This window comes from Canis lupus, chromosome 5, assembly GCF_003254725.2.
Source record: "Canis lupus dingo isolate Sandy chromosome 5, ASM325472v2, whole genome shotgun sequence".
Lineage (NCBI taxonomy): Eukaryota > Metazoa > Chordata > Mammalia > Carnivora > Canidae > Canis > Canis lupus.
This window is the reverse complement of record NC_064247.1, coordinates 34466764-34481461: the sequence shown is the minus strand read 5'-3', so window position 1 is coordinate 34481461 and position 14698 is coordinate 34466764. Positions and strand designations below refer to the sequence as shown.

Below are 14698 nucleotides of genomic sequence, written 5' to 3'. Positions count from 1 at the left end.
GCACAGTCCCTTTTAGCTCGCTAGCCTGAGGGTATCGGCTTCCATTAACTGACTTTCCTTACTGGCCCAGGTAGGTCTGGATGCGAGTAAGAGGATGAACATGGGCTGCAAGCATGGGCTCCATCAAGCTCTCTGTTTTGTGTGCTGAGCAGATGGCATCCTGAGGCCAGGCTGACCCCCGAGCCCAGATGCTCATCCTGCCAGTGGTCCGAGTGATGCCGGCCCAGGATGGGCATTGCTGGGTCCCTGAGGCTGGCTGGAGAAGCCTCCCTGACAACCATGTCCTTAGGTTCCACTAGGGCAAGAAGGCTGTGGGTCCCAGGTCATCCATATAATGCCCCCTCTCCCAGGGCCTTGGGGTGAGCCCGCTTTCCCGCTCATTGAATGGCTCAGGACAGGAGTGGACATTGCACATCCTGCTCAGAGACCCTCTTGAGTCACTAACATAACTGCTAATAATGGGGCAATGACCTCCTCAGCATTGATCCTCCTCCCCTTTAGGATCATAGACTCCTGTGATCTGGTCTTTTGAGATGTGGTCTTTTCAGCTGGTAATCCTTAATGTAATCCATCTCAGAACCATGCTGGGACTGGGGCAAGGCTGCTGAGGACCTGTGGGATCCAAGGTATTTGGGACAGTGGCTTATGCGCTGGCAGCAGGAAGACATAAAAAAGGCAATGCAAAGGCTGAATGAATAAAAGCAGAGAGGCGGCTCTGCTGAGAAATCCCTCCTGCCTCCCGGGGTCGGGGCAGTGGCACGTCACAGAGGGGGCCAGGCATCCCCGTTGCACGTTGCACGGATTGAGGGTTTGATGTGTTGGACCCAGGGGATTCAGGATACAAGTCGTTTTCGGAGTCCTTGGTGCCAGGAGGTGGCGGCCTGCTTTTAACTCTCTGCTCCCCAGCGGCTTCTGCAGGTTCAGACAGCAGGCAGCACTCGGAAGGCTTACCAGCAGAGGGCAGCTGAGGGGTTAAGTCCCCAAATCAGGGGCTGCGAGAAGAGGAGGGAGACCTGGCTTGGAGTGGTTCCCTCAGAGCCTGGGCTGGAGGCTGCGAGCCCGCCCGGCCCCCCCCAGGAAGCAGCGTGGGGTCTGGGCCGCTCCTGCCTGCCCTCTTCCTGAATATGGTGACTTAAGGGTTAATGGGAGCTCCAGCGTCCCCCGAACTTCCCAGCACGCGGCTTGCAGGGAGCCCGAATAGAAAACCCGAGATGTCCAGTATGGAGAACAGCCTCGATGATGTCTCTTGCCTCTCTCCCCAGAACCTGGGATCCTCATCGCCAGGCAAAAAGCAGAGCAAGGAAAATACCATCACGGTAAGCGATGGACTTCCGCTGGCGCTCACAGGTGGGGCGGGTGAGCGGGGCTTTCTGCCTGCTGGGCGGTTGCCATGGCAATGTGGACCCAGTGCAAGCCCAGCCTAAAATCTGGGAAGTTCCGAAGCTTGGATGGAGCCGAGATTCCCCTTGCCTTCCCCCACCATCCCCATCCCAGCCTAACCCCCCATCCCCATCCCTATCCCCAACCTCACCGCTTCCCCACCCCCACCCCATCCCCATCCCCACCCTCACCCCATCCCCATCCCTCACCCTTATCCCCATCCCCATGCCACCCTCACTCCATCCCCACCCGCACCTCATCCTCAACCCCACCCTCACCCTATCCCCATCCCATCCTCACCCCATCCTCACTCCCATCCTCATCCCCACCCTCACCCCATCCTCATCCCCACTCTCACACCCATCCTCACCCCATCCCCACCCCTATCCCTCACCCCCATCCCTATCCCTCACCCCCATCCCTATCTCACCCCATCCTCAGCCCCATCCTCACCCCCATCCTCGTCCCCACTCTCATCCCCATCCCACCCTTACCCCATCCCTCACCCTCATCCCCATCCCCATGCCACCCTCACTCCATCCCCATCCCCACCCGCACCCCATCCCCACCCCCACCCCCATCCTCACCCTCATCCCCATCCCCATCCCTATCCCTCACCCCCATCCCCATCCCACTCTCACCCCAACCTCATCTCCACCCTCACCCCCATCCTCATCCCCACCCTCACACCCATCCTCACCCCCATCCCCATCCCTATCCCTCACCCCCATCCCCATCCCACTCTCACCCCAACCTCATCTCCACCCTCACCCCCATCGTCATCCCCACCCTCACCCCCATCCCCATCCCCTCCCTCACCCCCATCCCCATCCCACCCTCACCCCATCCTCATCCCCACCCTCACCCCCATCCCCATCTCTCACCCCCGCCCCCATCCCCAACCCCCCTCGCCCCACCTTCATCTCCACCCCCACCCCAGGCCTTCTGTTGATTTCACCTTTCACTTTTTCCCTCCCGGTGGGTGACTGGGTGCAGGTGCAGGCGTGGTAGGAAAGATGCAGAAGCCCTCCTCCCCGGGGGAGGCACATGTGCCCGGGCGGGGCGGAGGGGGTAGCCTGTGCTCTGCACACCAGCTACGATGTGACATGTAAATTACAGCCACGGCAGGTTGCTTTGCGGGCAGGGTGACTTCTGGAAGATGTCAAAGTTAAAAACAAGAGGAAAAGAACTCTGAGAGTTCTGGAGGGGTGCAGGCAGCTCCTGCTTGGGGTGGCCAGACTGCCTCCTGGGGTTCTTCTAGAAGCCCACCAAGCCCCCACAGGCAAGCCCAGGAGGACTCCCCAACACACACACACACACACACAGACACACACACACACACACACCAGGCCCGTGTCGGGGAAAGGGGACAAATGCCTTGTCCCGCTGCTCAGTCCGCCAGCTAAGGGCTTGGAGACATGAGATGTGGGGTCCTAGGTGTGCTGCTTTGACTCGAGCGCAGGGAGCCCAGAGTGGGGACCTGCTCCCTCAGGCTCCAGCACAGGCAGGTCTGAGCCATTCTGACCATCCACACGAAAATGAGGCCCAGAACGGGTATGCCACCCTGGCTCGTGCAGGCTGAATATCCTGCTCTGGATGAAAGATAGGGTTGGGTTCACGGTGACATCGGCAACCGTAATTGCTGCCACTTTGGTGTGCATTTACTATGCGCTGGTAGTGTTCGAGCGGCTCATGGAGCTCTCTGCTCGCTGTGTGAGGTGGAGGTGACAGGACCACTGTCGTATGGTGGCCGTGAAGCCAGAGGGTCTGTTACAGCACCTGCTAGCTGTACAGCAGCCCCGTTGTGTCTCAGTGTGCACATCTGTACAACGGGGAGAGATGGCAGGTGTCTGTGCCCCGGGGATGGGGTGAGGACTAAATGCTTCTGTATGCCCAAAGCACTCAGAACAGGAGCCGGGCATGTAGTAAGTGTTCGGGGCGCACTGGTCTTCTTGACCCTGTTTACAGATGACAGAACTGAGGCAGGCAGCCGTACCTCGCCCGGCTGGGATGCATCAGGACTCAGAGCCTGTGTGCCCCCCGCCCTTGGAGTTGCCTGTGGAAGAGAGTGGGGCCTGGGTCAGGGGCAGCTGATGGGCAGGGCGTGGGCCATGTTATCCTCACTTTCAGAGCGCCAGGGAATGCCCCAGAGCAAAGCAGAACCCCCCCCCCCCACCAAGTGTCCTCCAGCGGAGGGAGGGGGAGGGAGGGGGGAGGGTGGTGGTATGGTGGTATGTTAGAATAGTAGGAGAAAAGTGGAAAGGACAGATGCAAAGTGGAAGCGCTTTCCTGGCAGGGATGTTCTGGGGGCCCCAAGGTAGGGACCTGAGTCACCGGCCATGCCTTGGCTTTGAGCCAGAGCGTCAAGGCGCTTGGTCAGAGCCGCCTCTCCAGCGCACCTTGCTCATTGTCTGTCCTGGCCTCGTGTCTCCCCTCCTCCTTCCCACTGACCTAAATCGGAGCTGCTCAGAGCTGGCCTGCAAAGTGTTGCTGGCAGCCCAAGCCTCTGGGACATTTGCTTAAAATGCCAGTTCCTCGATGGGTTCCTAGACCTATGACACTTGGTTGATCTGGGGCTCAGCAGGGATATTTGTGTTGCAACCACCACCCCCAGGGGTTGTAAATACACACTTATGCCTCCTCTGGGAGTTTTTGCCAGAGGAAGTGACCAGCCAGAGGGCTCGGAGCAAGCAGAGCCCCGGGACTGGACTGGAGCTGGGCCTGCTGCCTGCCCTCCCAGGTGGCCCCACGCACGTCCGGGCCGAGATGGGTGAAGGCCTGCGTGCTGCTCTTCTCTGTCCACAAAGCGCTCGCTGCCCCCTGTCCCGTTCGCAGTCCTCCCTCTGGGCTCTGATCCTCCAGGGTTCTGTGGTTTCCCAGAAAGGAGACCCGCCGGGCCACTGGATGGGGAGGTGGGGGAGATGCCCAGCTCCCAGGGCACAGGCTGACCTCTGCTGGCGAGTGGGGCCCGGGTGAGCAATCTCCCACCCTATCGGATCCTGCAGAGTGGACAGGGCGTTTGCAGGCATTCGCTCAGACGCTCGCTGGGCAGTAAAGAGCAGCGCATCCAGGTCCCGGGCTGTGTGTGGACAGGGCCGAGGAACCAGGATGGAGCTTGATCCTGACAGGCCAGCTTCCGCTCCTGCTGCTGGTGGCCTGGAGCAAGCTCTGGGCAGAGCCAGCCACGGGGTGGGTTGCTTGATTAGGAGTGACAGGCCCTCGTGGCAGCTCACAGCCCTTGGCACAAACAGGACATGTGAGAAATCTAGAGGATTCCAGAGAAGCTGACAACAACGCTGCATAGCCTGGAGGGAGGAATCTGGGGACCCTGTGGTCCTCAGCCTGTGCTTCTTGATGTGGCCCATCATACGCCCTGGAACCTCGGTGGGAGCTGGTGGGCTGCAGGTGAGCCCTTGGGGTCGTTTCTTTTCCACTTCCATAGACCCCGGCTCTGACTTCTCTTCCACCCCCTCCCAGATCTGCCTCCCTCCAGAAGCAAATTCAGAGCCAGGTGCCAGCGAAGCGGATGATGCTCTCGGGGACTCCCTACATCAGGCGCACTTGTGTCTAGCACCTGTCATGCCGTGGCCAGCAGCCTTAATTGGTGGCTGCAGCCCCCTTAGAATGCTCCGAGGGTTTCTAGTGGGGTGGGACAGTGGTGCTTGTGATCCCAGCTGCCCCTGTGCAGAGCCTCAGCCACGCAGTGGCCGTCGGGGAGGCGGGGTGGTGGTGATTCCCCTCGTTTATCCGAGGGCTGGAGAAACCAGTTGATGTCAGCGTGAAGATGTCACAGGTCGGGGGCACTGACTTCGGGAGGATCGAGGGTGGGGGTGGCCCCCAGAACTTCTCCCAGACGGTACTCATTGAGAGGCATGCCCCCTGTCCTGCTCCCTGTCAAGTGCCTCTTCCCACCTGAGCCTGCCACCCCTCCCCCCGCCCCGCCTTGGGTGGGGGTGTGGAAGGTAGTGTGACCAAAGTGAAAAGCGGGGTTGCCTGGCTTCCGACACTGACTCCAACCAGGAAGCACGAGCCGTGTGACCTTGCATAACCGACTGAACCTGTCGGTGCCTTAGTTTGTTCCTCTGTAGAATGGGGGTAATAACAGCACCTGCCTGACGTAAAGCAGTTAGAGCCGTGGCTGGCACATTATTGGCTCTGATTAGAGCAGATGGTGGTTCCTTAGCCTGTCCACTGTGTTTGCCGGGAGGAAGATGCCATCAAGGCTTTGGCTGTGCCCAGGAGGCCTCGGAGGAGAACAGGCTCCATCCCAGAGATGTTGTGAATCTGGAAAACGTCCCCCAGGAGGGCACAGAGAGCCACACATGAAGGTTTCCACGAGGAAAGGCTTCTCTACTTGCTCTTTGTTTAGGTTGGATTCTCTTATTTGGGGGCGCAAAGGGGGAGGTCCGGCAGATGTAGGATGTTTACCAGCATCCCTGGCCTCTACCCACTAGGGGGGCCTGTAGCAGCGCCTCCTTCCTCCCATCGCCCCCCCCCCCATTTTGTAACAACCACCAATGTCCCCAGGTGGGGGCAGGGTAGTTAGAGAGCAAAGTCGCCCCTGGTTGGTTCACTTCACAATCTCCCTGCAAGATCTCCCATGCTCTTCTGCCGATCCTGTTGCTCTGAGCCACCGTCGCGATCCCCAGGTCCCTGGGGAGGATCCCTGGTGGCCGAGGTCTGGGTTCTCCCTTCTGAGAACTCACCCCGCCAGCAGCCCAGTCAGGTCAGTCTCCTGCTGGATGCTTCCAGGGCTCCCACGCCCACAGGGCTCCCCTCTGGCCTCAGTTTTAAGTCCTCCCTGACTCTGCCTCCCAGCCACACAGAGCAGTGATCCCCCGACTATGGGTGCGGCCTCGGACCCTGGATCCTTTGTGAACCTGTGACCCTCTGTATCTCTCACCCCCTCTCTGCCTAACCCTAACCCTCTTATTAGCTAAATTTCTCTCTCTCTCTCAGATTCCTTCTCCCAACCCCCAGCCATTCCTGCAGTCCCAGCACCCATGCTAACCCTAGTGGTGATTTATCCCAAAGTAGGGCAATCGCTTATGTACCGATTTGCCTTCCTTGTGAGGCTTTAAACTGTTGAGAACAGGGACACCTGGGTGGCTCAGTGGTTGAGCATCTGCCTTCGGCTCAGGGCGTGATCCCGGGATCCTGGGATGGAGTCCCACATCGGGCTCCCCGCAGGGAGCCTGCTTCTCCCTCTGCCTGTGTCTCTGCCTCTCTCTGTGTGTCTCTCATGAATAAATAAATAAAATCTTAAAAAAAAAAAATAAAACCGTTGAGGACAGAGACCCATTCCATCCATCACTGGCCTTCAGTTATTGCACCAAGGGACACTTGTGGAGCACCCCTCAGGGTTCTGTGCTTGCCAGGTAATAGGGAGACAGCAGAGAAAGGGTCTCCTTCCCATCATGGAGCAGACTCTCTGGCTGATTAAACAGTCATGAGAAGCATAATTACAAATGCATGTGTGCAGAGGGCTGGAAAGATCTAGCATCTCGAGGGGCACATGCAACAGACGTTTGCATGGGAAGTGGACAGGCCAGCGTTCCACTGAACAGCCGTGTGGTTGATGGCTTGAGCTCTGCTGTCAGCCCAGCCCCGATTCAGATTCTTAACTTGTGGGATTTTCAGTTTCTTCCTGTAAAATGAGGCCCGTGTAACGCAGCCCATGGGGGTTGCTGGGATGATGACATGGCAATGTGTGTGGGGCGCCTGAGTGAAGGCCTCCTAGGGATTCCCAGTGGTTATTGCTGCCTCCCCCGGGGAGCTTGTGGGGTGCAGTTCTTGTTGGCACCTACCAAGGGATGCGGGGCTCTGAGGAGCATTGGGGACATCCCTGTGCGACGGGTGGGAGCATCCATCCCCAAACCAGAGTTGGTAGAGGCGGGGACAAGCACCCTGGCGCCTTTGGCCAGTCCATCCAAGGACCCGTATCCTCACAAAGCAGTAGAAGCGATGGCAGGGATGAGCCCTCCTTGTCCCCCGTCCCCCAGCCCAGCCAGATCATCCCCTTCTGTGGTTATTACAGGGCCATTTGTGGGACCTCTTGCCTTCAACCCCCACCAGAATGCTCTAGAAGATCTCTGTGTTCACCCAGTTCTGCGATCCTTAACGCCCAATATAACGCCGTCATTCGTTTGTCGCTAGATTTGGTTGAAATGTTCACAGACCACATTATCACACAAAATAAGGATGCCCCTGTGATCGCTGTTACTTGTTGAAACAAGAATAGCTGGCACGTGACATCAGGAATATGCGACGCTTGGGAATCCGGCCCTTGTGTCCATGATTCTCTCTGCAGGAGATCCAGGCGGCAGTGAGCCATCCGAGCCCCCCGGGGCTGGGGGGAGACGCCCCTAGTGTGTCAGCCTGAAAAGAGGGTTTGGGGGGACAGTTGCCTGATGGGCATCGGGAGGCTGGGCCTCCCCCACTGCAGACTCCCTCAGGCGCCAGGAGGAGGCGATTCCACATCCCCAGGGTTTTCTGGATCCTTCCTGCTCCTGGTCTTCCCCTCCAGAAGGGGAATCCCAGCCCTTCCTTCCAGGATGGGTGTGTATCCCGGAGGAGAGGGCTCCTGTCCTTGGCTGGGACGTCTCCCACACCGTCCTGACCTCCTGGGACTGCAGGTGAGACCCGGGGCTCTGGCAGCCAGAGCGGAATGTATGTGCTACATGCACATCCAGCGTCCCATGTTGTGTCACCTGACGACACGCTGAACTCCTCCTGCCGGCTTGATAGCAATTGGCAGGAGCTGAGAGCAAGATCTGCTCTTGGACAAATCTCCACAGACCGCGCCCCTCCCCAGAGTGGGGGCTGGGCACCCCCACCCAAACCACAGCTTCTGTGCACGAGGCACCTCGTTCATGCACACGGCTGCCTAGCATTGCAGTTTATGCGGCCTCTGTCCAGAACCCCAGGGTTTTCCATGCGGTTCCTGCTTGAACATCACAGGGTTCCCACTTGGGCGGGTGCTGGCTCCGGGGTGAGGCTTGCAGACAGCAGGGCCCAGGTCTCGCCTCCCCGAATCTCCGTGGCTCCCATGCTGAACACAAATGAACGGGCTTCCCCAGGAGCGGATCCCAGGCTTGAAGCAACCCCAACAGAAGCGGGGGCCAGAGCGCTTCCACCGGGTGGGGAAAGCCAGGGCACCACGGACGTGCCTGGGCAGGGTCGTCTGAGACAGGCCCCAGGAACATCTTCACTGTCCTGTCCTGGGGGGCCCGGCCCCAAGCACACATCCTAGCATCATCACCTTCCACTCTCTTTGTCCGTAGAATACATATGGTGCATAAAACGCACAAGGTAAACTCTCGACCTGACCCCTCGGCCACATAGTTCCTTTTTCAGGAAGCAGGCGATGTTATCGGCTTCCAGAAGTATTCCGTACATAAATGACCAGATGTGTATATGTTTTCTCCTCCCCGCTCTGTCTCTTGCTCAATCTCTGTCTTCCTGCACAAATAGTAGTATTTTGTAAATACTATTCTACATCCTGGTTTTTTTCTTCCCCACTTGATAATACGACCTGGCGCGCCTTCCACATCAACATGTAAGAACTTTCTCCCGACGTTTTCAGCTGCCTATGCAAATCTCATAGATGCCTCTCTGCCCATTGCTGTTTAACCACTCCCCTGCTCGTAGACGCAGATCCATCCATAGGGCATGCTCTCCGTAGTGGTCACTGGGTTGGAGGCTCAGGCCATGTGTTTTTTGATAGATCCTGTTATGCTGCCCTGCAGAGAGTTGGGACCGGTTGCACCCCCCTGGGGTGGGCATGAGTGCTGCTGCCCCTCATTGGAAACGCGGGCCCCTGGAGCATCCCGAGACTGCAGTCAGTGCATGTTCTGCCAAACTGGTGTAAAGGGAGACCTCTGTAATGCCATGTGCCAGGCACAGAGCCTTCCCAGCTGCTCCCAACCTTCTAGGCAAGTCATTTTCTTTCTTGTTCTGTGCTCTGCAGATAAACTGCGTGACATTCCCTCACCCAGACACGATGCCGGAGCAGCAGCTGCTGAAACCAACCGAGTGGAGCTATTGTGACTATTTCTGGGTAAGTGTGCCTCAGTTTCCTCCACCCCCTACTTCTCCGAGGATCAGGAGTAGAGGACACCCAGAAGGTGCATGAAGGGTCTCAAGCTCAAAAGAAGAGGATCCTCTTCTGTTGAAACCTGGTGGTAGATTGAGCATCCAGGGCAGACGTTTGAGACCCTCTTAGAGTTCAGATAGTTTCATAAATCTCAGCGGATCCATGGGATTTTCATTCAGGGCAGCACGGCAACCCCGGATGGAATGCAGATGAGCTGAGGGTCACTACTTTGCTGCTTGGTAGGAGCAATAGGCTGGAGCCAACTTCAGTGGGGGAATCTGGCCACCCCACTTGCTCTGTCACACTTGAAGGTGACCTTGGACAAAAGCTTTACCTTTTGGGGCTTCCCTGCTTCTATCAGGCAGGAGGAAGTTGGGAGCCAGGATCTGTGGAGAGCTCTGCCTTTACTCACTGTGGTTCCAGAACTTTTGCATTCTGTTCAATGAGTGCAGAGCTTCACTTTTGCAAGATAAAAAAGAGTTCTGGAGACAGATGGTGGGTGACGGTTGTGCATCCCTGTGAATGCGCTTGATGCCGCTGAGCTGCATCCTTAAAAGTGGTTAAGATCGGGGGGTGCCTGGGGGGCCCAGTCGGTTAGGTATCCTGACTCTTGATCTCCACTCAGGGCTTAATCTCAGGGTCATGAGTTCAAGTCCCAGGCTCCAGGCCGGGGGTGGAGCCTTCTTTAAAAAAAAAAAAAAAAAGGTTAACCTGGTAAATTTTATCTTACGTGTATTTTCCCACAACAAAATCAGTTATCTGTTGACAAGTGCACAGCCCGCCTGCTCAGAAGCTCTAGGAATAGCCCTTGGCCTCCGCCTGTAAGGCCAGCAGTGACTTTCAAAGTGAAATCACCTCACTCTGGATTCCTATAGTGCTGATGGTTGCTCATCCTTGGGAACATATGAAAAAAACACTGAATTGTGTGCTTTAGGGTTAAAAAAAAAAAAAAAAAAAAAAAAAAAAAAAAAAAAAAAAAAAAAACACTTAAGCAGAGACCCTGAGGAGCAGTGAACACACAGAATAAAAACTGTTTGTTTCGCCACCATGCAGGATGGCATCGCTACCCGTTTCTAGTTTGCAAGCCAAGCACCAGACAGACATACTTTTGTTCTGTTGACAAGTCACTTGTGCTCTCAAAGATACCCAGTGACTCCCAGTGGCCCAGCCGTGTATCTCCCAGACCTTGGGGTGGGGGTGGGGGGGTTGGGATCTGGAGAGGGGCAGCAGACGTCATAGAGAGGGTTCTGTGGGGTGGCAGAGGTCAGAGTGTAGGGGATTCAGGGGGCCCCATGAGCATGCTAGGTCTCCTTCTGTTTGCAGTAGGAAGATGTTGGAATATGATGTGATGAGGTTTAGAAGCGTCGTGCGAGGAAGACTGGGAGTGGCTGGTGGAGGAGTCAACAGCACGTACAGAAGCTCACGGTGGAGCCAGAGATTGGGGGCGACGGGAAGTGGCTGGTTATAGATGTCAGCTCGGAAGAGGGGCGTGCAAAGTGGAGCATTCAGGAGAGACTGGCTGGAGCCCTGGGAATGCAAACCCCGGGAGCTTCAGGACAGTGCATGTGGGGTTCATGTGGAGGCATCAGGGGCCCTGCCACTGGTCAGCATCCAAGGGAGCGCCATTTGTGCAGTCCTGTCCTCATTCAGGCTCTGCTGCAATCTGCTCCTTACTAGGGCTTTATTTTTCCTGACCACCACTTTTTCCTCTAACAGAAACCTCCCCACTGACACAGCCATCAAAGTCCACCATTTCTGGTTGCTTTTCCCGAGTGTGGACACATCACTCTCCATCCCATGTGGGAGGCAGATTGAGGCAAGGATTTGGGGGGGGCGGTTCTTTGGCTTTTATCAAGGTGTAGCATTCACACAGTGAAGCATGTGGATCTTAAAAATACTCGGAGAATGGGACTTCTGGGTGGCTCAGTGGTTGAGCGTCTGCCTTTGGCTCAGGGCATGATTCCAGGGTCCGGGGATCGAGTCCCACATCAGGCTCCCCACAGGGAGCCTGCTTCTCCCTCTGCCTCTGTCTCTGCCTCTCTGTGTGTCTCTCATGAATAAATAAATTTAAAATCTTAAAAAAAAAAAAAAAAAACTCAGAGAAGCTTTTCAGTGGCCAGAGCAGCCCTACCATGCCATGGAGTGTCCCACATGGTAGTGATCTCTCTGTCACGAGAGGTATTAGCAGTGTGGCCCAGAGGGCTTTGTGTCAGGATGGCTGAGGAAAGGGGATCCCATGTCAGAAAGGAGTTTTTGTGAGGGGTGTCCATAAGGTTTTAAATGCTCAACGATGGGAAGTGGGATTCTCTCCAGACCCCTTTCCAAATTTCCCTTCTCCTAAAACATCTGCTCTGGAAGTAGTCTTAGAGACATAAGATACAACCCAGGCCTACTGCAAAGAGGGGGGATGGACACAGCTTGGGATTGGAAAGGCCTGGCCACATCACCCCGTGGCTAAGCTGAGACAAGGGGTCCAAGGACCGATGTACCTGTCTGGTATCAAAGGATGCATTTTTAACTCCTTTCTTTAAGCACCAAAGCATCTGAGTCTGGATTCCTGGTGGGGAAAGGCTGTAATGGGGGAGGACACAGCTTCAGGTGTGGTACCTGCCAGGCCCAAGAAGTCTCTAAGAGCTATGTGGGCAGACCCCGGGATGAATGTCCTGCAGGGGAGGCTGAGCCTAGGGGTTGCTGGGTAGGAGGCAGGAAAGAGGTATTCAGGTCCCCTTGAAGAAATGCAAGCAAAACGAAAGAAGACATTTAATTTTGACATTTTAAGAGTATTTGCTTGTAAAATGAATCTAGTACTGAACTCTCATTTCACTGACTTGACCATCTTCCTTGAGTCCTGACTTGGTTGAAAGTTGACTAACATCAGATAGCACTTAACGAGCATTTAGGATCCGGCAAGCGCTGTGCCAAGCCATTTCCAGGGGTCACTTACCCTGGAATGACCATAGGAGGTGGGCACCAGCATCTCCCCAACACCGAGTTTCACAGAAGCAGCTCAGACTTGGACCCAGGGGAGAGCTTGCCTGAGGCCTCCCAGGAGAGAGACACGAACTGGGACCGTGGGCACAGCACCCCTCTTGGGCTGAGGTCAGCTTGCCAGGGGGCGGGGGGGTCCCTTCGGGGGCTGCCTTCCCCACACTCCGTTCCCTGCAGCCCTGGACACCACCGTCACCTAACCTCCCGTGCCTCTGTGTCCTTTCTAGGCTGATAAGAAGGATCCTCAAGGCAATGGCACTGTAGCTGGGTTCGAGCTGCTGCTTCAGAAGCAACTGAAAGGCAAGCAGATGCAGAAGGAAATGTCAGAGTTCATCCGGGAGAGGTGAGGCCTGGGCCCCCTCCCAGCTCCCGGGGCCATGGGCAGCGCCACCTTGTCCTCTGGGCCCGAGGCCCTTGAGCGACTGGGATGAGCACTGGCAACTCGGCACCCTGCCCAGTTAGCCCCAAGGGGAGCATGAGACCTGAGGCACCCCAAGATTTGTCTTGGGACAAATCTAACCTGCAGATGTGTTGCTTTGGCCTGTGTAATATGTTTGAAGTTTGAGCTAACTTTTCTTTTTTTTTAATTGGTAGATCTTACATTAAAAGCTGGCTGCCTGGCATATCTTGAAAAGGCAAAAAGTCTGGCAGGAATGGTTTGCCCAACAATGGACCAGAGCCAGGTGGCAGCCACCCCAGAGAGGCAGCATTTTGCCACAGTCCCCACCACTCCCTGCTGTCTCCCGCCGTAGACCCCTGGGCTCCTTTACATTGGAAGCACTGGTCCTGTCATAACAAAAAGGAGGAGTGTTACCTTGTAATTCATCTTTGAACTAAAACTGTGTCCCGGGCCTGGGTGTAAAGAACGTGCCACCCCCACCTCCCCCACCCCACCCCCATCCCTGCCATCCTTGCCTTCAGGGAGCTCAGTGAGATGCAAGAGTCAGGTGAGGTCATTGTGACAAGTGCAAGGATTATAATAGTGATTTTGCTGAGGGATGGTCTGTCTGAACATAAGCGAGGAAACAATAAATTCAGCCTGATGGAAACAGGAAAAAGTAAAAGGAGAGTCTTAAGTTCCTTCTCCACCTCCCACCTTTCAGTTCCTCCGAGGTCTGAGACCCTGTAAGGCACACACACCTGCACACATGTATGCACCCCCCCACACACGTGTGCATTACACACACAACTTTCCATTCTGGAGTTTCCAGGGTGCGCTGGAAATATTTACAATAAAAGGCAATATATTTAACATTTTTTTAAATAACAATTTTAGTAATTTTTTGGAGTTTCAAAGCACCTCTTTGGCTTAGGAGGCCTGTTTTCCATTTGTAGAAGCAAATCTTTATTTTACGACCCTCTAAGCTGGTACGGGGTGGAGAGGATACATCGCTGAGGTGCAAGCAAACAGTAGCACAAAACAGGTGACCAGGTAAACGGCCGTGAAGCCAAAGTTTGAATACACCTGCGGTCTTATATGTTCCTAAAAATGTCATGTTAGCAGATAAATAGAATCTGACCTTGGAGAACACTCTGGTCTTCTGTGAGGAGTGCAGATGTCTCCCGGGAGGCCTTTCCCAGCCGGGAGAGGTGAGGGCAGGGGCACACAGGTGGAGCCTGCTGGGCCCGGCATAGGGCAGCCAGGCCTGGTGCCTGGTGTATGCAGTTGGCAGTGAGGAGTCTTGGGGAGTGTGAAGCTAGGAGTGCTTAGACCTGCTTTTGAGGGAGATGTGTTGACCTCTGACTGGATGCTGCACCCTGGTCGCCCATCACCCTGGAGAGGGCAGTGCAATGGCAAGGAAGTAACGAAACAGGAAAGAGACTCCAGTGGGACCCAGATGCCATCCAGAGGTGACAGTGGGAGCAGAGCCATGAATGAAGAAATACAATTGTGGGTCTCTCAGACCAAAGCAGAAAATAATTCTTACTCAGAATGATGCCAGGGGGCTTGGTTAGGCCACCCATCGCCATCACCACACCTGGGGCCATCAGCTTCAGAGCTGCTCAGAGCAAGGCTGCAGCCCCCGGAGGGTCTCTGAGGCCTTCCTGTTTGCCGAGGGAAAGGCCGGGGGCTTCTGCATGGTGGCTCTGGACATCACAGCACGGTCCCTCATCCCCGCAAGGCCCAGGGCACCGCTCAGGTGCTGAGCATCGCCAGGGACAACACTCTCACGTGATGTACCAGTTAATCCAGAACACTCCCCAGAGAGTTGCCTTGAAAGTGTGTCAAGGGCT

General features: G+C 55.8%; 1 protein-coding gene across 10 annotated transcripts in view; it reads left to right on the top strand.

The window, feature by feature from the left end:
* Positions 1–14698, top strand: part of GAS7 (growth arrest specific 7) — a 210732-nt gene that overhangs the window by 172108 nt on the left and 23926 nt on the right. For all 10 annotated transcript variants that reach the window (XM_049110220.1, XM_025428377.3, XM_049110223.1 and 7 more), the window contains 3 exons: positions 1263–1316; positions 9350–9439; positions 12691–12806. In XM_049110220.1, the coding sequence (XP_048966177.1) occupies positions 1263–1316; positions 9350–9439; positions 12691–12806 (260 nt within the window). The remainder of the gene's footprint in view (positions 1–1262; positions 1317–9349; positions 9440–12690; positions 12807–14698) is intronic.